The following is a 20,786-nucleotide window of genomic DNA, read 5'->3' as shown; positions in this document are numbered from 1 at the left end:
CTTTCGATCTGTCATCTACGTTCTATTACAAATAAAATATTGACATTTGCCATCTCCACATCATTGCATTCAGTTTTTATTCACAATTTGTTTAGTGTCCCAACTTTTTTGGAATCCGGTTTGTATATTAAATGGTACATTATTCACAGGTATCGATAAAAAGTCTGTGGCAAAGTGTGACTTTTACATCATCGAGTCTCAGTGTGTGCAGGCTCTGAACGGGTGTGGGTGTGTGCATGCCAGCACAACATCAAGGTTGATTGGGGTGACTGACCGATTACAAATTCACATACAAATACTAGTGGATCAGTTAGCTGACTCAATCACACCTGCAACCAACTGGGGGCAGTGTAAATGGAGCGTACACAGATTAGATTAGAACAAAGATCATAAGGATCAGATCTAAGAGAGAACAGAGCTTATGAGAAGGCAGGACTGGTGAAGCGCCAGTGTCAGGAATAATGAAGGCAGGTGGTTGGGAGTATGCCCCTAAAAAGGAGCAAGCAGCAGGCCTGCACTAGAGTGTGGAGCTGGAAAAGGGGCACTCCTTGGAGCAACTACAGAGAGGAGTGGCAGCAGTCCCATTGTACAGTGTCTTCCTCTTGACTCTGATGGACTGGCTGAGGGAGATGTGCTTGGAGTTTGGAGGAGAGTCCTACAGACACCGACAGACTGGCAGGTAGGACCCCAAATCTGGGAATAATGGAAGACTGTACTTGTTGGTGGTTGTATCCTCAGGCTGCAAGGTCCTAATGGGATAAGCTGAGGAGACTCAAGATTTTAGAGAGGCACTGGATTAGTGTTTATTTTAAAAGGATGGATGGATTTCTTAAAACACTTTTGATGGGTTTCAATAAAAGTAGTTGACACTTTTGCAACAACCCCTTGCTCTCTGTATGTGTGTCCTTATTTGCCCTGCTCATCTCCGGTCACGCTGATCGATGGTTCCAGGTTCAAGAGGCTCCCAGAAGCAACCAGCGAGAATGGAGCCAACCCAGACCGCCACAGGTATATACACATATACTGTATTTTGATTTAATTAACTTTATTGTGCACATTTCTGTCAAGTTATATAAATATGCCCTTATTCATTCCTTCATCCCATAAAAAAAGTCCAACATCATATAATCGTCAATAAAGTTTATTCTTTATATTTAAGTCAATACAGTAAAAACATATTATCTTTATGAGAATCAATTTAACAGTAAGATACTTAGTTGTGTTCACGTCACCTTCACTATACACTGTGGCCCCTGCCTAGCCAGGAGGCTTCTGTGTTAGAAGAACCAGGGGAGGGAGCGTATCCACAGCATTACCTCTCCCTGGGTTATAGCGTTGCCTTGGACTCCAGAAGGGCTACATGAGAGTTGGAGTTTGGTACAGCTCTGTTGGGGGCCGCAGGCACCATCAGGGGATGCTACACCTACTGCTGAGCCATGGGTTGCAGTACTTCTGCCACACCCGGAAGTGCTGCCAGAAGTAGTTCAGTGAGCACGTGGAGCACTTCTGGATGCCTTATGAAAGGAGCCAGCAACCACTACACCAGGAGCGAGTTGGGAGGAAGGGAGGTGAAGTTTGCCAGGAGGAGCGGCGGCAAAGAGACAGAGAAAGCGGAGAAGGAAGAGAAAGTGCTGTGGACTATGCTTATTGTTAATGTGTTGTGAGGTGGGAAACAAGAGAAAGAATTTCCCACATAGAAAAATAAGCATGTGTCCTGGACTTGTGTCTCTGCCTGTCTGTGTCGGGGTGGCTGTGGTGTTATTTAGCCTTTGATTTTTTTTAAATCTAGTCTAGATCATGTACTTAATTAACCAGAGAGGAGTCAATTGCAAGTATAATCAAAGCACTGAGCAGGGAACCAAGGGGTCAGAAAGAGAAGGAAAAAGGAGGTAAAGTTTTATTAAAGTCTAAGCTGTCTCAAGTTTATGGTACAGCCTGCCACAGACTAAGCCGGAAGAGACAGGTGAAGGACTTAATGAACCAGGACCTCATGTTGCAGCATCTGCTCCGCCTCACAGTGAATGTGGGAATTAAACATTGTGTGAGGTGGGCAATGAAAATTTTCTGCTTTTGAGTTGCATATCTAAACCGAGCATGGCTTCTTTATCCCCACTATAAACTACTAACTGTTGAGGTTTAAATAAAGGATCAATATGCCTTGTTATTCGTTTTAGAACTACTGACTATTAAAAGGAGTTGCTTGACATCTTTAAGTGGCTAGGAAAGGCACCATTATTTTATTGGCCGCTGCTTTTGTTTTTAATAATTTTTTTTTTTCAAATATTTTTTTTTAAACTAAATAAAGAGAAAGCAGAAATCTTAAAGACTGACAATAATGGATATAATGAGGTTATTAGAAATAAACTTGATGCATTAGAATTAAAAGTCAAAATGGAGGTAAGGAATTTAGGGGTAACTATTGACTTTGACCTGAATTTTAAATCCCATATTAATCAGATTACTAGCACAGCATTTTTCCACTTAAGAAATATAGCAAAAGTTAGACCCCTTATAACACTGCTAGATGCTGAGAAATGAATCCATGCTTTTGTTTTCAGTCGCCTAGATTACTGTAATGCTCTCCTCTCAGGAATACCCAAAAAAGACATATCGATTGCAAGTAGTGTAGAATGCAGCTGCTAGAATCTTAACTAGGAAAAGAAAATCTGAGCATCTCTCTCCAGTTTTGATTTCACTACATTGGTTACCTGTGTCATTTATAATTGACTTTAAAATCCTGCTTATAGTTTACAAAGTCTTAAATACTGTCGCTCCATCTTATATTTCGGAATGTCTTACACCTTACACTCCAAATTGTAACCTTAGATCTTCAAATGAGTGGCTGCTTAGAATTCCAAGAGCTAAACTTAAAAGAAGTGGTGAGGCGGCCTTCTGCTGTTATGCACCCAAAATCTGGAACAGCTTGCCAATAGGATTTTGCCTGGCTAATACGATGGAGCACTTTAAAATGATACTGAAAACAAATTACTTTAATATGGCTTTCTCATAGCTTCATCTTAGTCTAATCCTGATGCTCTGTATATTCAATTAATTATCATGACTATTCATTGTGGCTCCAAAATCCGTACTAATCCCTACTTTCTCTTCTGTTCTTTTTCCGGTTTTCTGGGGTGCCGGCCTGCACACCACCACCTGATCAAAGCACTGTGATGTCCCTACACTGATGGATTAAAGGCCAGAAGTTCACATGACCGTCATCATCAAGTTCTTCCATGAGAACCCTGAATACAATGAGGACTGAATTAGGTCATTTATGTTAGGTAGAATGCATAGAGGGGGCTGGCGGTCTCATGACCTGGAACCCCTGCAGATTTAATTTTTTTCTCCAGCCGTATGTTTTTTTTTTTCTGTCCTCCTTAGCCATTGGACCTTACTTTTTTTCTATGTTAGTGTTCCCTTATTGTCATTTTTATTTATTTTGTCTTTTTTCTCTTTCTTCATCATGTAAAGCACTTTGCGCGCATAATTTGTATGAAAATGTGCTATATAAATAAATGTTGTTGTTTAATGTGGCCTGCTTGCTTTTCATTTGCCTTGTTCTCTATGAATGAAGGACGCTGTGTTTTTGGGGGATCCGAGTAAACAAGCTTTTCTTCTGGGACATGGCGGCTCTGTTGGGCCTTCTGGCTGTGAATACTTATGTACATGTGATTTCTCAGCTTATTTATTTTTAATAAATTTGCAAAAAACCTCAAGTAAACTTTTTTCACGTTGTCATTATGGGGTGTTGTGTGTTGGATTCTGAGGAAAAAATGAATTTAATCCATTTTGGAATAAGGCTGTAACATAACAAAATGTGGAAAAACTGATGCGCTGTGAATACTTTCCGGATGCACTGTATACAAGAGTTTAAGATCCGATTATCAGAACAGCTGTTTGCATTCAGCTCCAGATGTTTAGCCCTTATCAGTGAAGTTGTGTGCTGTGCAAGAAAAAACTTTAGGGTAACATAACATTCATCTTAAAGAAATAGCATAAAGGCTTAATATATGTCATAAACCTGTTAAGGCACATCAGGAAACCCGATAAAGGTCAAGTGAACAACAAAATGTACACAGAAATATAAGAATTAGTTTAGGAAAAACAATGAGATGGTCAAGTAAAGTAAATAATGTACCAGAAGAAACGTTGATGTAATATACAAAATGTCCTGAAGGATGACTAAGAAATCAGCAGATGTCATATAAATAAAAATGGACAATTATTATATGCATAGAAATTTCAAGGATGGTGGCTGAACTCTAAGGTACAAGAAGAACCAGAATATAACAGACTTTTATTTTATATAAATCATTTGAGTGTAAACCAATGAACCAACCAGATATGCATTGATTGACACTGTATGTAAATTCAGTAGTTTATAAAATGAACCTCTATTCTTTGTTTTCTCCGACTATTCTGACCATGCTATAACAGGTTGCTTTTTAAGAATGCTCCCTCCAAGGCATTTTGCTGAGGAGTAATTAAAAGATACAATGAACAGCTTTTCTTCTGCCTGATTACTGATTTGTCCTGTTAGAGGATATTTCTTTCTTTAATAAGATGTTAAAGTTCGACCAAAGTGCTGTGCTTACCAACACAGTTGCCTATGATTTTAGTTTTATTGGATGCTGGTGCTGGTCCAACTGAACAGTTCAGTTCCTCCTATGTGGGTCATGCTGGTGTCACCCTGGTTCCAACTTAATGACCAGGGCTGATCAATTAAAAGGCCTCCAATTTTTATTAGCTGAGGATTAGGCATGTGAGGAATGTAAAACATGATCAGATGATGGGTAAGTACAGCCTGCAAATCCAATTGATTATTATTAAAATATTATTATTAGAGGAAAGAAGTTTACAAGCGAGGCAAATGTTATGAAAACAGGTACAGCATGAGGCTGTTATTGTGAAAACACCACATAATTCACATTAATACAGAAATGCTGGCATGCTTACATCCCGGTATTACTTCATACCATACTGAGGAAGGATGTCTGTGTGGCCGCATGAATCATGGCAGGTTAACCGGCTGAAAATGGAGGCTAGTAACCTGGGTGTGCAAAGAAGCCTTATGGGGGACAAAACTAACTCCCACTATGATAAAAAAATTAACTCCCCAGGGAAGAGGGGAAAAAAAAAAAAAAAGAAAGCAACTTCAGGAAACTGCCTAAAGTTGGGGGTGAGAGAGAGTGTGTTTGTGCTGGCAGTCATGTGCACAAACGAGACACCTAAAATATAGGGAGACTTCGGTCTGGATTGAGGCATGGCTTTGGGGGTCCACAAGCAGCATCATTGACAGGAGAGAGATGGTAGCTGAGCGACTGTAACCGGGTGATCCTTTTCAGCATTCTGGTATATAGAGTTACTATAAGCAGTTTTTTCTCACCATTTTTCTTGCATTTTGTGCTTATGCCATTTTGTTCACTTTGAATTTGATGACTGTCTTTTCTGTCCTGCGAGCCATGTAAATACTGTACAGATTCAAGTTCATTTACTTTTGTTTATTGTTATATATATTCAATTAGTGTTATTGCAGAGGACTGCGATTATTTTTAAGTGCATGACACTAGAGTTTTGCGTTTTCTTGCTGGCACTTTAAGATGCTTTCTTTCGAATATTTTTGGTTCTGTCTCCAAAACACACCACTGATTCGTTTGGTTAAGTTACAGATGCCCAGAACCCAAGTGTGTGCACAGGTACAACTGCGTGGGGTGTCACACAAACCCTGTGAGTTAAGAGCATCAGCTCCAACAGAATATAAAACTCTACTTTCAGTGCACAGAGAAGATGGAAACCAAGTTGAGCGGAGGTAAAGGTATTAATTATTGATATAAAGAATGACAATGGATATAAAGAAGGATGTAGTGTGAACACACAGCAGAATAGATAAGCTGAACCAGGATATATAAAAAATCAAGGGGTAAATTTAAGCAAAAGTACTTGGTACTTACCCTGAAGAAGCTAAGCAAACATTTATGACATGTATTTGAGTAAAATGACTGATATCACCCACGCAAAAAAAACCTGCTGTGGAATCCAAATGTATGTGCTTTTGTGATAAATTAGCAGTGTCTAAAGATAGATATACAGGGAACAACATCACAGTCGAAGGACTTCCTGAAAACTGTGAAAGTCCAAACCCATTGAAATTCGTAACTGAATTATTTTCCTGAATAAATCAGACACCAAGATATCAGTGGCTTATCACATACATAGATTGAATGGCTCAAAGTGTAGAAGCCCAATTGTCAGATTCGGCAAATTACAAGATAAAGAAAATCTTATGTTGATTTTCAGACTTAGAAATTGAGGAGTCGGAGCATTTATCTACTGACTCCACAGCCCTGGTCAGAATAAACATATGATGGCAGAGCAACGTGAGGAAGGTGCAGAAGTGCGATCGTTAGTTCCTAAAATGGGGTCATACTCAGTTGTCTGGAACTATTTCGGTTTCGAGGAATGTGATGTTGATCAGGTATGAGTCTTGTGCAAACTTTGCTCCTGTTCCGTCCAAACGTCCCAAGGTAACACAACAAACCTCATCAACCACCTTAAAAGCCACCACAAAGTACACTATCAAGAATTTCAACGACTGAAGGCACAAACAGCAGCAACAAAAAATTACCAGCCATCCACAACACAGACAACAATATCAGGGACATTGTTCAACGCAATACCATATCTGCCTAGCTCACAAAGACACCGGGATATAACAGAGGCGATCACGTACCATATAGCCAAGGATATGTGTTAAATAACCACCGTGAGCAGTGAGGGGTTTAAAAATGATCGCAACACTTGATAAAAGATATAGCATTCCCTCACGCAACCATTTTTCCAATGTTGTGCTGCCCTCGCTATATGCGAAATGCCGAAAAGAAATAGAAATTCTCAGGCTCAGCCTTGAATATTTTGCTGCCACGACCGACTTATGGTCAAGCAGAACTGCGGAACCGTATTTGAGCTTGACAATTCATTTTATTGACAGCGAGTTTAAGATGAAAAGCAAGCTTTTGCAAACTTCGTTTTTCCCTCAAGACCATACAGCGGAGTTTATTGCAGTGGGCCTCAAAGAAGCGATGTCCGCTTGGGGCTTGGTGGAAGAAGGACTTGTGTGCATCACAACGGACAATGCAGCTAATATGACTAGGGCAGCATCTGTGAATAACGGGCCGAGCCTACACTGCTTTGGTCACAGACTTCATTTAGCCATCGGTAAGTTGTATGTTTTTTTCCACAGATATATTGAAACAATTTGACAATTTAAAAATATTAATTGTTGTTGTTGTTTTAGTGATATAATCAGGGGTGCACATAACTGGTACGCGGGTACGCATGCGTGGCAAAAATGATGAACGAATAACGTCATTTTGTTACTACAGCGCTTTCGTGTACAAAACAGAAGAGCTCTTGACTGTGACCGTTTTTTGACAGCGTGCAATTAAAATTTCACCTACACCATTTGTTTTGTGTCTTTCGCTTTAGGTACTGTGTTTATGTTCGAAAAGTGTTTATTCCTCTGACTCAGGACCCTATTCTGCACCGGCGGAAAGCACCATACAAAGTGGTTTCGTTTTGAAATAAAATAATTTTGCGTGTTTTCCACTTGTGGCAGTGGTCATTTTTAAATGAGGCGCAGCTGTGCACATTTTCGGCTACTTTAAGACGGCCAAATGACAGTGCGCTCTTCACTAACAGTCTTTAGTCAGTGACGTTATTTATTAAATGATATTTATGTGCCACGCACTCACGTGATATTAGATACGTACTCAAATAGCATTTTATTTTATTTTAGTTCAGTTTTATCACAAAAGAACAACCGATTCTTTCATACCATTTTCAATGAAACGCAATACATTTGTTTAATGCATATTACGCTCAAGACGCAACCTTGTGTTCCGTCAAGTTGCACAATGACGATAAAAACCACAAAACCTTAAGGGAGCGATCTGTACTTATTAAGACCTCACTGCTCCTGCTACTCACCTGAGGAACACACTCAAAAAGTTATGTGCACCCCTGATTATAATGACACATTATAATGACAATGAGTCATATGTCTACAGTATAATAATCATCATTTTTATTCTGCTAATCTATCAAATTAGACACATTTAAAAGTTAAAAAATATTGGATTACTCAAATACTATTATGTTAATGTTTGTGAACCCAGATGAGTTTAGAATAAGTGAATGTTTATTATTTATTAATAAATGTTTGATAATTGTCTTATGTAGGTGTATATAATTAGTGAAAAAAAAAATATATATTTTTTTTTTTCTGATCAAAAGTTGCATAAACAACAAGAGTCTTCCTGTGTCTTACTGTTTTTTTTTACTGATCATGTTTATTTCCTGAAGAGAATGTCATGAAGGATCCAAGAATTGACCGGGCTGTGGGGCTCTGTAAAAAGTTGGTGAGCTCCTTCTCTTACAGCTGGAAGTGCAAGAGAGAGTTTTTAGCTGCACAAAAGGAGATGAAACTCCCAGAGCACTCACTGAAAACAGAGTGTCCAACAAGGTGGGGATCAAGTCAGGCCATGATAGAGAGAATCATCGAGCAGCAAAAGGCCACTGCACCTGTCCTGTCCTCTGACAAGAAGTCTCGTCATCTTATCCCAACATGGCAGGACATGGATGTACTAGAGGCAATCAACAAATCCTTGCACCATCTAGTTAATTTTACGGATGCACTGTCTGGCGAGAAGTACGTCAGCGTGTCATTTCTTAAGCCAGTTCTTCATCTTTTCAACGCATCAATCTTGAAAGTTAAGGATGATGATACTGACCTGTCAAGAGCAATCAAGTCTAAAGTACCTAAACGAAAAATACAGTGACCTAGACATCCAAGCTCTATTGGACATGGCATCTATGGTGGATCCACGATTTAAGATGAGATACACGGCTGAGGACAACAAAACAACAATTCAATCCAGACTCAAAGCTGAGATGCAGACTTTGGCAATGATGGTAATAAAAATGAGCTGCACTGAGATCTATATTAGTGTTTTGAGTCTCAATTAGTTAAATTTGTTCTAAATGCCTTTTTCTGTGTTTAGGTGCCACCCCAAGAAACAGCACAAGAGACCAGCGAGGAGGATGCTGAAGCTGGATGTGCCCCAAAGAAAAAGATGACTTTAGGAAGCTACTTTAAAACTGCTGAACAAGCCTTGCCACCTAACAACCAGCAATCCAGTGTAGCCTGTGAGCTGGAATCTTACTTGCAGTCAGGATAGTGAGGGGGACCCATTAAAATGGTGGAAAGAACATGAAAAGATCTACCCAAGGATTTCAAAAGTGGCAAAAAAATACTTGTGCATACCAGCCACAAGCTCTCCTTCAGAGAGGGCTTTTAGTTCCGGTGGAAATGTAGTTACTTGCTTGCAGTCTTCCCTAAAGCCCGATCAAGTTGACAGGCTTGTGTTCTTAGCCAAAAATCTGTAACATGTTGTAAAAATTTTTTATTCTTATTTGATTTTATTACAAGTTGATGTAAAAGAGGCACTTTAATTTTATTTATTTACCACAGCTAAGAAAAACTCTCCATTCTAAACATGTTCGGTTTGTTTATTTTTCTTTATTTGTGGCTATAAAGTGCAATAAGAATACACAAGTGAATAAAAGTTCATTACCAAAGGAATAATCGTCATTATGAATCATGATAAAAATTTTGAGCAAAATAATCGTGATAATCATTTTTTCTGTTATCGTGCAGCCCTAGCTCATTCTGTTTTTTCGGTCCTGCTGATGGGTTAAGGACCTTCTACAGCCCTGTGCAGTTCTCCTAGAGTAACTGCCTGTCTCCTGGAATCTCCTCAGAGCCCTTGAGACTGTGCTGGGAGACACAACAAACCTTCTGGCATGGCACAAATTGATGTGTCTGCCGTCCTGGAGAAGTGGGACTACCTGTGCCAGCTCCGTAGGGTCCAGGTATGGCCTCATGCTATCAGTAGTGACATTGACCATAGCCAAATGCAACAAAACCAATGAGGAGGGAAAAATGTCAGTGACCTCCCTCCACCTGTTAAATCATTAATTTCTGTTTTCGGGGTCATCTCATTGTTGCGCCCCTCTCAGTGCACCAAAGCAGCTGAAACTGATTAACAAGCCCCTCTGCTACTTCACTGACCAGATTAATAGCTCACAAGTTTCACTGACTTGATGCTATACTCGGATTAAAAAGGGTTCCTTTAATTTTTTTGAGCAGTATATTTTAATGTAATATTGTGGTTTTCTAAGTCACTACACAAATTAGTGAAATACACTCAATGATATAAAACTAGCCCCACACTTCAGTCCTTCACAAATGCAGTAGTTTACAAACATTATATTTTAATTTTTCTTTGAGAAGCATAAAATAATTGTGTTGAGTCTCAACTTATGATTACATTTTTGCTATGTATGTACTATTGAGGGACTTTTTTTTTTAAATCAGATGGTCACTTTATTGTAACAAGCAATGTAAATAACCGGTTTTCTCTTTACCCTCGGATCACATTCTATTTGTTTACAAAGCAGAACTGAATATTTTCATTTCCTACACAATACTCTAATAACTGTACAGTTCAGTGGGCTAAAAGAACACAGTGAGACATACAAACACACTCACTATGCATGCACACAATTGGTGCCGTCATTGGTTCCCCTGTGGATTGAACTGTTGAATCTACACAATGGCTGTACATGCTGTGGTCTTTGGCACATGTCGTCCCAGTAGCATGCGAGGTGTCACCAATGGTTTACCCTGCTCCTCTCCTTCTCCCTGTTCCAGTCTCGGTTCAAGGTTTTCGAGATGACAAAAGTATTTTTTTTCGGAGATGTTCAGTATGTTGAAAAAATTGCCTGTGGCCAGCATCCAGCATAATGTTTTGTCTAAATTCTCCACTCATCTTTTTGTAGCATTATAGTTCATTATCATTTCTAGCCATGGAATCTCCTACCCCTGTGCAGATCACATTGTGAACCAAGGATGCATAATTTGTTTAGACAAACTTTAATGTCTTCATTGGCTTATTCTGTGTGGCCAGCAGTTGAGATAGGAGCTCAGGCTTGCTTTTCCTTATTGTGCTAAGCATTGTCACCTTCCTCTTGAGAAGCGACTGTCCCAGTTTGTGTAAAAATAAGTTGTTGCATATGGCATTGTGGCCATGCAGCTTGTGTCATGTCCAGGGCAACCCTCTTGCCTTAATTTCTCACAGGAGTTCCTCCACTTGACTTCCCCTTGTTAATGAAATGACATCCTCTGCTCTTCTGTATCTCTGTGCTTCCCCTTGAGCATGGTATTTGTAGCTTTGGACTGGCTTATCATTTTTATGCAGATGCTTAGATCTATTTCAATGTTAAAAGTGACACTTCATCACAGCTTTCTCTGCTCACAACTTACCTCAGTGAAATTAAATTAAAACTCGAACAGAGCAAAACTCTTTAAAATTAAATTGCAACATAACTGAACTCCTGCAAAGTGGCACTAAAGTGTAACTTAAGAAAACAAACTCCTCTTCAACCATTCTGGGTGATGATCTCATCAGACCTTTTACTGCAAAGAATCTTGATGTCACTTTGATTCCTCCTTTTCTAGTTTCACCCATGTAAACCATATTACGAAACTTTCTTACTTCCACCTGTGTCACATTCCTTATATTTGCTCATTCCTCTCCTTTTTGATTGCTGAGAAACTTGTCTCTGCTTTTATTACATCCCACACTAATTATTGTAAGTCACTACTGGCAGGTGCCACTTCTAATCTTATATCACATCTCCAGCTGATTCAAAATTCAACTGCAACAGTCCTGACACAGACCACCAACAGCGAGCACATCACAGCCATCCTGCTGCACCTTCACTGCTCCCTGTGTCTTACAGGACTGAATATCAAATTCTGTTATTGACCTGCCCACTAAGCTCCTCTCATTCTATGACCACACTAACCTGCACTCTGTGGGTGACAACTGGGCCTGTATAGTGCCCTGACTGTGGACTGACCTCCCTAAATTAATGACATCAGCTGAATCCATTCAATTGTTTTTAACTCATTTGTTTAGGAAGACATTAAACAGACCTGACATTCTGCCCCATCTTTCAGTTTACCCCCTTTATCTGCCCAGGTACTCGGGGTTTGCATTTTTATCACAATTTATGCTATTTGTTCAAGATTTCTTTGTAGTATTATATGTTGTATTTTAGTCTGGATTATTGTCTTTTATTCTACTTGAATGTTTTGTATATCCTGTATTTATCTTTATTTAGTGAGATATTATTTGTAGGCAATGTTATATAGGTCCTGTTGTTTCTGAATTCTGAAATCAATACTGGGCAGGATGCTATATAAATAAATTCTTATTAGTATTTTTATTATTTTTTCTTTTGATGGCCCATCGTTTATAATAAGTGACAAAAACTAGAGCAATTCTATATAATGCAATTAATATATAACATAATTCAGTGTAGAATATGTATTGCTGTTTTCTTCACATGCATATTTAAAAATATTAGATTGGCTTAAATGTTAATTCTAAATTGGTTTAGAACAATATTGCACACATGCATAGTACATTTTAAAAAACAATCACTTTTATTATTAACGTTTTACTAAACTCTAACATGGTGTAAACATTATAATTATATTGTATACTTCATTTCATGAATGTAAACTAAAAAACTATTTTCAATTAACGCAGATCTTGATGATTTTAATTTTGTCGACCTGTTAGATGGTTCCCACAGACCTGAACGTAAATGTTAATATTAATATTTCACAGAAACGTTTGATGTATGAAACGCCGTGAAGGCAGAAACCCTCTGAACTTCACAATGATCCGTATTATTTGGTATGATGTACTGTTTATCCCTCCTTATTTTTATTCCTTAATTTCTGAACGGGTCCTTAACCCGATGTTACTTTCCGGGCTTTGCCAAGACCTGGTGAAAACTTCCAAAAGTAATTTTACAAAGTCAGTCATGAAACGAAGGTTACGCCACTTCCCGGTCTGTAACTGCGGGACTAGAACTGCGGTGACGTATGGTTCTGTGGCTCTGCAAGTGGATAATATTGATGAGCTGGGAGAAAAGCTGGGTGAAAGTTCTGCAACGGTTGGGGGATGGAATAGCAGACTGCTTGCTGCTTGTCTTAATCGGCACATTTACAGGATAAAAGATGCTGACTGAGAGGTGCGAACGGATTTAAGGTGGGCCGGATTTACGTATTTTCTCGTAGGGTCTGGTAATTCTAGTGTTAAATACAGTATATGGGGATAAACATCACAAGAAAAAATAAAGATCTTTTTCAACACAATTTTGCTATCACCATGGGAAAAAAAACAAACATGATGCGAGTAGATGGTCTACGGGGAGAATCAATACTGTATAGATTAACAACCTTCCCAAGCTTCTTTTTATATTTCTGAGCATCCCAAAATAAATAATTCTTTAAAAGCTGCACTCAATTATAACCTCATTTATCTGGAATTTGAGATGTCCACATGTTCAGAAGGTGACTCTACGAAGACCTAATGCAGAAGGTGGCATGGCACTACCCACCTTTAAATTTTATTAATGGGTGGCAAATATGCAAGACACAAAGACCTGGAAATTGACACAGATTGATGAATTTACACAAACCAGGTCTTCAGCTGAAATAAAATCTTGCTGTACTTCTTTATATGTCCTGCTCGGTGTCCTACAAACCAAATTAACATCATTTGGACAAAAATAAAAAATCTTCGAATGCTTATCAAACAGTCTTGGTTTCACAATCACTCCTAAATAATTAACAGCTTTTTTTGGTGCACTCCCAGGTGGGCTTAAAATGGGGAAGAACGAATGGACTGTAATAGCCTATACCACACTGCTATATAGGGGGGTGGGGGTAATTTTTGCCCATGCTCTTGGCTTCATTCTCTCTCTCTCGGATGGGGGTTAAATTCCGTTTCTTAGGTTTTCCTTTTTTTTTGTTCCTGCTTTCTTCTTAAACCTTCTGATTTTTTTTCTCTTTTCTAGTTTGACTATAAAGTCGTTTGCTTTATAAGCTTGACATGATTAATGTTAATTTCTTCAAATAAAGTACATAAATTGTCATTTAACCAAGTTAGTTAAGTTAAAGCATGTTCATGTAACAAACAGTTGATCTTTTTTTTTCATTTAGATTTTTTTCTAGGAAAACCTAATATTCTAAACACAACAGCAATACTGGTACAATTGGTATCAGTCATCTTTGCTGACCACGTATTAATGTCATTTTAAAAAACCAAAAACAAAGTATCAGTAATCTGATTCTGATGTATTTTCTTCTGTTGTATTGATATTTTGAACTTGAATGTTATTTCTGATACACAGCTCACCTTTTCCCTTCCACCCCGTGTGTAATTATATAACCTTGCTATAATTATAACAAGTCCAATGTTGATGTTAATAGTGGCACAAAAAATGATCCAATGAAAAAATAAAAAAAATTGGTACCTGTTGTTTTAGATTGACTTCCTGCTGCTTCATTAGTTCACACATTCTTTGTGATTCAACGGCTTCTTTTAGAAGCTACAAGACCAAGATTAAATAAAAAAAAAAGCAAATATCATAACACAAAATTAATATGACCTAGTAAAACACATTTGAAGCACATAATAATGAGAAAAAAAAAAAACAATTTTTGATTAACATTTAAGAAAAAAAAGTCACTATAAATTAGTAATGATTTCCTAACCACAGTTTTTAACTGGCTTATCAAACCTAAAACATATAGATGCATACAGTCCAAGACTCATTTATTAGCCTTTAAAAAGTGCTGAGAAAGTATATGTACAATACAGTTTTATTTCATAATACAGAAATTTAATGGATTGTTCAGCATAAAGCATCTACATACATTCCTGGTTATCAATAACTATACCACTCTTTAGTGCTATCACAAACTGAATAAAATACATGCAAGGCATAAAGCCAGAAAAATTCCTGAGTCTGAAACTTTGGACTCTAAGTTATTAAAAAAACAAATGAAGACTTCAAATCATGAGCACAGTAGGCTCACATGTAGTGATTCTAAGAGAGCAATTTCCTGATTAACAGAATTTAGCCTCCTCACGACATTGGTAATGCTGCAAGATTATTATTATACATTTGGGTAAAATGTTGCTAACACACATGGCTGTTGCCACTTTAATAAACTGGCGTAATAGACAATGAATATTTAGATTTTTTTTTTACTTAGATTTATATATTAGCCATTAGTCAGAAATAGTGTTGCCAGATAACTAAGCCCTGCAAAAATAAAAACAATAGTTGGACTATAAATCAAAAATGATGACCAAAAACAATACACAAGAGGGATAGGCAGAGAAAAACGTTAGTTTCTTTTGGATTATCCTGCAGTTATGCGGAGTCTGAAAATTTGCACATTAGCTTTAGCTGCTATTTAAAACAAACTCTGTTCTACCCATTTAAATTCAATGTTCCTGGTACAAGCTACCCACGTCTCAATTTTCTTCTTCACACACTGCAAAACATTTTTTCTTAACAAGTAAAAATTTCTTATTTTAAAGGTAATATATCTAATATTTTGCCCCAAGAGATTAAATATCTCATGTTGCAATGCTACTTGCTAGATTATTTTGCTCAATTCAAGTTAACTGGTCTTAAGCTATCTGACTTAGATATAAAAGTGCAATTCCAAGACAATTTCGACTTAAAAAAAGCACAACTGTGGGAGAAAATTCTGTTATCAACTACAGCGATAAGCACAGCAGGACATGCATTCTTATTTCAAGAACCAAAACTTTCTAGGTTTGTCTTGTTTTAAGAAATGAGTAAGACACAACCCCGAGACTTAAATTAAACTCTTTTTATTCCAGAAATGTTTTAGAATACAACCTTGATTTTGTTAACAACTACGACATTTCAGATTAACACTGTCTCTGTAACTAGTATGATTTAACAGCTGGATTCCCTGCAAAGGGTAGTACTTTATTATATTCAAATTGTAATATTTTTCTTCAAATCAAAATGGTTTCCACATTTTAAAATAAATGACCCTTGTATAAAAAAAATGTGTCTGGTGGTTTGATGCAAGTTTTTTCACTTTGTCAAATAAATGGTTTAATCCAAACAGTGTTGCTGGAATTTACTAACATAAAAAGAAAAGTTCAAGAATTTAGGAATCTTTAAAAGTTTTATATAGTTCAATGATATCCCCATGGTAGTACTTCACAAGAATATATATTTTGTTTTTCAGTCATATAGTCTCACTGGAATTAAAATTAACCAGCTTTATAGCATCAACAAAACAGGTGGATTTATCCAGGTTAGAGATTTTAATTTCAAATGACAAAACATCTCTATCAAAGACACATCTTCATGAACTTGAAACTCCAAACAATATAATGTGTAGTGTTAATATGGTTCAAAAGTCATTTTAAACTCAAAGTCACAAACTAGCAGCAAATAAAAATGCCAAATCATCTTTAGCGTTTAAACAGCAAAAAGCACGATAGCTGAGCGATTGTAGCTGTTATGTGATGTAATATACAGGATCGTTCCATTACTTTAGGAAAAAAATAATATTTACGTTAATGACATTGTTGAATATATGAAAAGCTAACAGTATAATTAGTTTTCTTGCAGTGTCCAATTGTTTTTTTTTTTTTGTTTTTTTTTTTTTACCAAATACGGTTATTTTTTTTTTTCCAAATATAATATCCAGTGCTGTTTTTGACCACTTCTTTGTCATGCAATGGAATATACCTTTCTTTGAGCATGCGTAAACCTGTTCCCTGTGAAGCGTCCTTAGCTTTCCCGCACATCAGATGTTACATTTCGAAACGTTCTCCCTTTAAGTTTATTAACAACGTTACATAGATAGCTAAAATACTGTTTTGCTCTTCGCAGTTGGTAAGTAACATATTAATGCATATAAATCAATGGATTCACTTGACGAAGTCACACTGGAAATATTAAAAGGTAAGTTTCTAATTGACATTTACTGTTGCTGCAGTGCATTCTGTTTTTATGAATCCACAAGAATTCACCTGTCTATGTTGATACCTATAATCATTACAACACAAAATAGAAGTAGTGGGGCAAGCTAGTTTCGTATAACCATTACATAAAATTTTAAAAATAAATGCAAGTGTTTATGTAATAAATATTTATTTTTTCATTTGCGGTTTTCACCTTTGTAATTTATCCAGCAAACACTGGCCTGAATTATAACTTCCACTGCACGCAGTTCTTGCATTCGAACATATTGGTACATCTAGCGTTTCTCTTGCCATTTTAGGCATTAATGAGTGGTTTGAGGCTGCACAGCAACACCGGACTCTTTTTATTGAGCTCTTTTTATTTATTAATTATTAGATTTCATATATACAGAGAGTTATTATGAAATAAATTTTAGCTAAATGTCATTGATTTATTTGTTACAGTGATTTATTTAAAAAGTTGTTAAAGACGTTCTGATACAGACTTCTGCTTGCTTAAAAATAAATTGAAATGTATCTTTTAAAAATGTGTCAAGTTCTAACTGCATTGCACACGCCTCATGTTATTACCGGTAGTAAAAGCGAACACGACCCAAGTCTCTTCTATTTGAGATACCTTTAAAGAAAAACTTTAAAATTTAGAGGCCAGTCAGCCCTGAGTGAGACAGTGCTCTTTATTACTTTAATGGTACAGGTGAAGGCCCCAGTCTGAGTGAAATGTTAACACCCTGCTAATTTTATACATTCGCAAATTAAGTTAGTAAGTGATATGTATCGTGTTTTTGATCAGGCAACACGTTGATATCTCTACTTGCCTAAAACCTCAGTATGATATACTTGTTCAGAAAGGAAACAAAATGTAAAAAATTTATAAAAAGGTATCATGATTTGCACTTGTACCATCTTTCAAGAAACTCTTAAACTAAAAATTTGTACATTTAGCACTTAAAGCCTAAAACCTGTGTTGGAAATGACTGCCGGTAATTGTGCAGATGACATCAAAATATGAATGAATTACTGGTGAATTACTGGTCTTCTTTGTTGCTTTCAAATGTTACAGAAGATCTTCTAGGGACTCTTTCGTGTGAAGATCTGAACATTTCCTTTAAAGAAAACCTCATGGCCAGCAGTACATCAAGAGGTCAGCATTATTTATTTATTTTTTAAAGAAATATTGTTGAGGAAGCAATGTAGTCATCACTTTTGCGATGTTATTTTTGTTGAGATTAAAGGCTTCTGTAGCAACTTATGTCAGAAGTGTCCATGTCCTGATGATATTTAAGATCAAGCAGGGGAGAAATATAAATGATAATAGGGAAAAGGAGGACGTTTATGATATGAAAGTGATGACAACATAAATATATATTTATGATGTAGAAACATGGGCTTGGTCCTTCTCAATTTAAATTTTCCATAATTCAATAAAAGCAGTTTGAAATGTCACACCTGAGTACAGGCCAGCTTATGCATCAATCAAGGCTGTTGCCCCAACATGTTCACCTCACCATATGAATCTTTGTGTAAACACATATTTATGTATGTTTGTCATTTATACAAAGTCTATATTAATTGACAAATGTTTTGATAAACTTTATCATGGTGCCAGAGAATGATAGCATGTTACATGTTAATTAGCACACAGAAGTAAGAATTTCACAGTACTCATGTAGCACTTATTTAGTTCAATACAACATATTGTGAAAATACTCCATATCAATAGATAACTGAGCACATATCGTTTCTGTGTTTTACCAGGAAGTAAAGATGATGACTGCTATCTTGTTTTTAGTTACCTAATAATTTTAACAATGAAAATATAAACGGTCAGATATTTGAGCAATGCTGTCTTTGATTACTAATTTCATTTACGTTAAAAATAAAAGTAAATATTTCCATTTATGTCAGGCTTCATCGAATTTCATAATTAATAAAGAGTTTATTGATAACTGGCGACTATTTTCATTGTCCTTTTCCTGTATTTTTTTTTACCAGGAGCTGCAGTTTTCTGTGCAGCAAGATAACTTACAAGACAACTGCACATCTCTCTCCTCTTCTGAATGCAATACTCTAAAAAAAAATGCCAGTCTTTCACCTACCCCTCAATCCAGTGAGCAAGGATGTTCCAGAAAACTTTTAAGAGAATACATACTTCATAGTGACAGTGAGTTGGAGCAAGTCAGAAAACACTGCAGCGTGTAGGGAAAGAGGAGCATTGTATTCTTTCAAAGGATCTGCGCTGTAGATTAATTAGAAATACAGTAACCAACAAAGTGCCCATACTGAAGACAACAACAAAGGAAGACAAATATACCTCCAAACATGAGGTTTCTTCAATGGCAAAACGTATAGTCAAGTATTATCCAAAGCTATGTGCAGCTGAAAATCAAAATTAATGGATGAGTGTAAGTAACTAGTTTTTATAGGGGAAATAGACCGAGCCGTCACACCTTATATTCACTTGCACACTTTTTAAAAGAGTGTAATCTCATTACAGGAACCTGTGTTTAAACAACTCCTGAAAAGGCTACAGAATATCCGCACATCTTAGAAGTGACAGTGCTGTATGCCTCAAATAAATAAAGAGATGTCTTGGCATCACCAATGACAAGCCTGATGCTGCTGAAGTCGAGAATTCAGGCAAGGCCAATTCCACTGCATCTTCAGGGATTTCTATTGCTTCAGCGACGCTTGTTAACGTGTCACCTTCTAGTCGTACCCGAGAAGTCACAGCAGAGAAACTATGTGAACCATCTGGTAAGTGCACAATAGAGATGGTCATATTCCATCTTAGTTCAGACTGTTTAGAAAATACAACTGATTGGATTATTCATTTATATGTTTTTGCAGCTGTTGACAAAATAGATGACAGGCACTAAATACAGGCCAGGCACTACAAAACACTACAGGACCTTTACAAGAAACCAAAGCCAAATAAATTTGCAGTTACCCAGCTCCTTGATCATGAATTTAATGCAGAGATGCCATTTACAAATTATATGGGAGGCTTACCCATGCTTTAAAGAACTGGATCATGTAAATACATAAAACACAGACATTTGACTGAAATATTTTTGAAAATGGTTTCTTAAAACAAAATATGTGCTGACTTAAGAGTGTGCTTATTTTATAGGTAATGGATCAAATGCATTGTATTCTTAATTGGAATAATCTTAACTACATCACAGAAGTTAAGAGCAGATGGACCAGTTTTTATGGAAAAGCACAGCTGTATGGAGTGATGAAGAAGATCCTGAAGTGTCCACATATGCAAGATGATGGTAACATTTGTCATACATATTTTATTCAAACTCATTTTATAGTTAGTTATGCACTTTACTCAGTGTTGCAGCATGATAGGCCTAAATGAACGTCAAACTGAAGTTGTTTAAAGTTATGATATTCTGCAGTTGATGCTCAAAGGGTTGCCCTTTTTATGCCATTTTTTCCATAAAGACCAAGTCTATATTATAGTAAGCCAAACTTTTTTGTTACTGCTTTCTTTGCCAGTAACTACTGATTTGTGAATTCCAGGTTCCCTTTTCTTCATTGTATTAGAAAGTTGTACTGTGTTATTCTGAAATAAAATTTTCCCTTTAATTATGGTTTTAAAAAGCCACTTATTACCATTGTAAATAGTTTTGTCTAGCATCTTTAAGACACAACAGAATAATAAACTGACTGACACTATCCTTTATTAGGTATAAATAATGAAGGAATATTTTAAAGAATACTTTAAATATGATCTAAGGTTCATTTCAATTGTTTGTTTATGTTCTAGCATATTAGTAGGTAAAAATAAATACCAGACATCATATCATTTTT

At 36.7% G+C, this 20,786-nt stretch overlaps 1 protein-coding gene across 1 annotated transcript in view; it reads right to left on the bottom strand.

The window, feature by feature from the left end:
- The window catches only part of LOC120518211 (alpha-taxilin-like), a 152,004-nt gene that overhangs the window by 36,945 nt on the left and 94,273 nt on the right, over positions 1 to 20,786 (bottom strand). Inside the window, exon 8 of the mRNA XM_039740878.1 lies at positions 14,455 to 14,529. Coding sequence (XP_039596812.1) covers positions 14,455 to 14,529 — 75 coding nt within the window. The remainder of the gene's footprint in view (positions 1 to 14,454; positions 14,530 to 20,786) is intronic.

The sequence above is a fragment of the Polypterus senegalus genome, chromosome 17 (assembly GCF_016835505.1).
Source record: "Polypterus senegalus isolate Bchr_013 chromosome 17, ASM1683550v1, whole genome shotgun sequence".
NCBI classification, from domain to species: Eukaryota; Metazoa; Chordata; class Cladistia; order Polypteriformes; family Polypteridae; genus Polypterus; species Polypterus senegalus.
The sequence above is the reverse complement of the archived record's forward strand: the minus strand, read 5'-3'. Positions and strand labels throughout refer to the sequence as shown.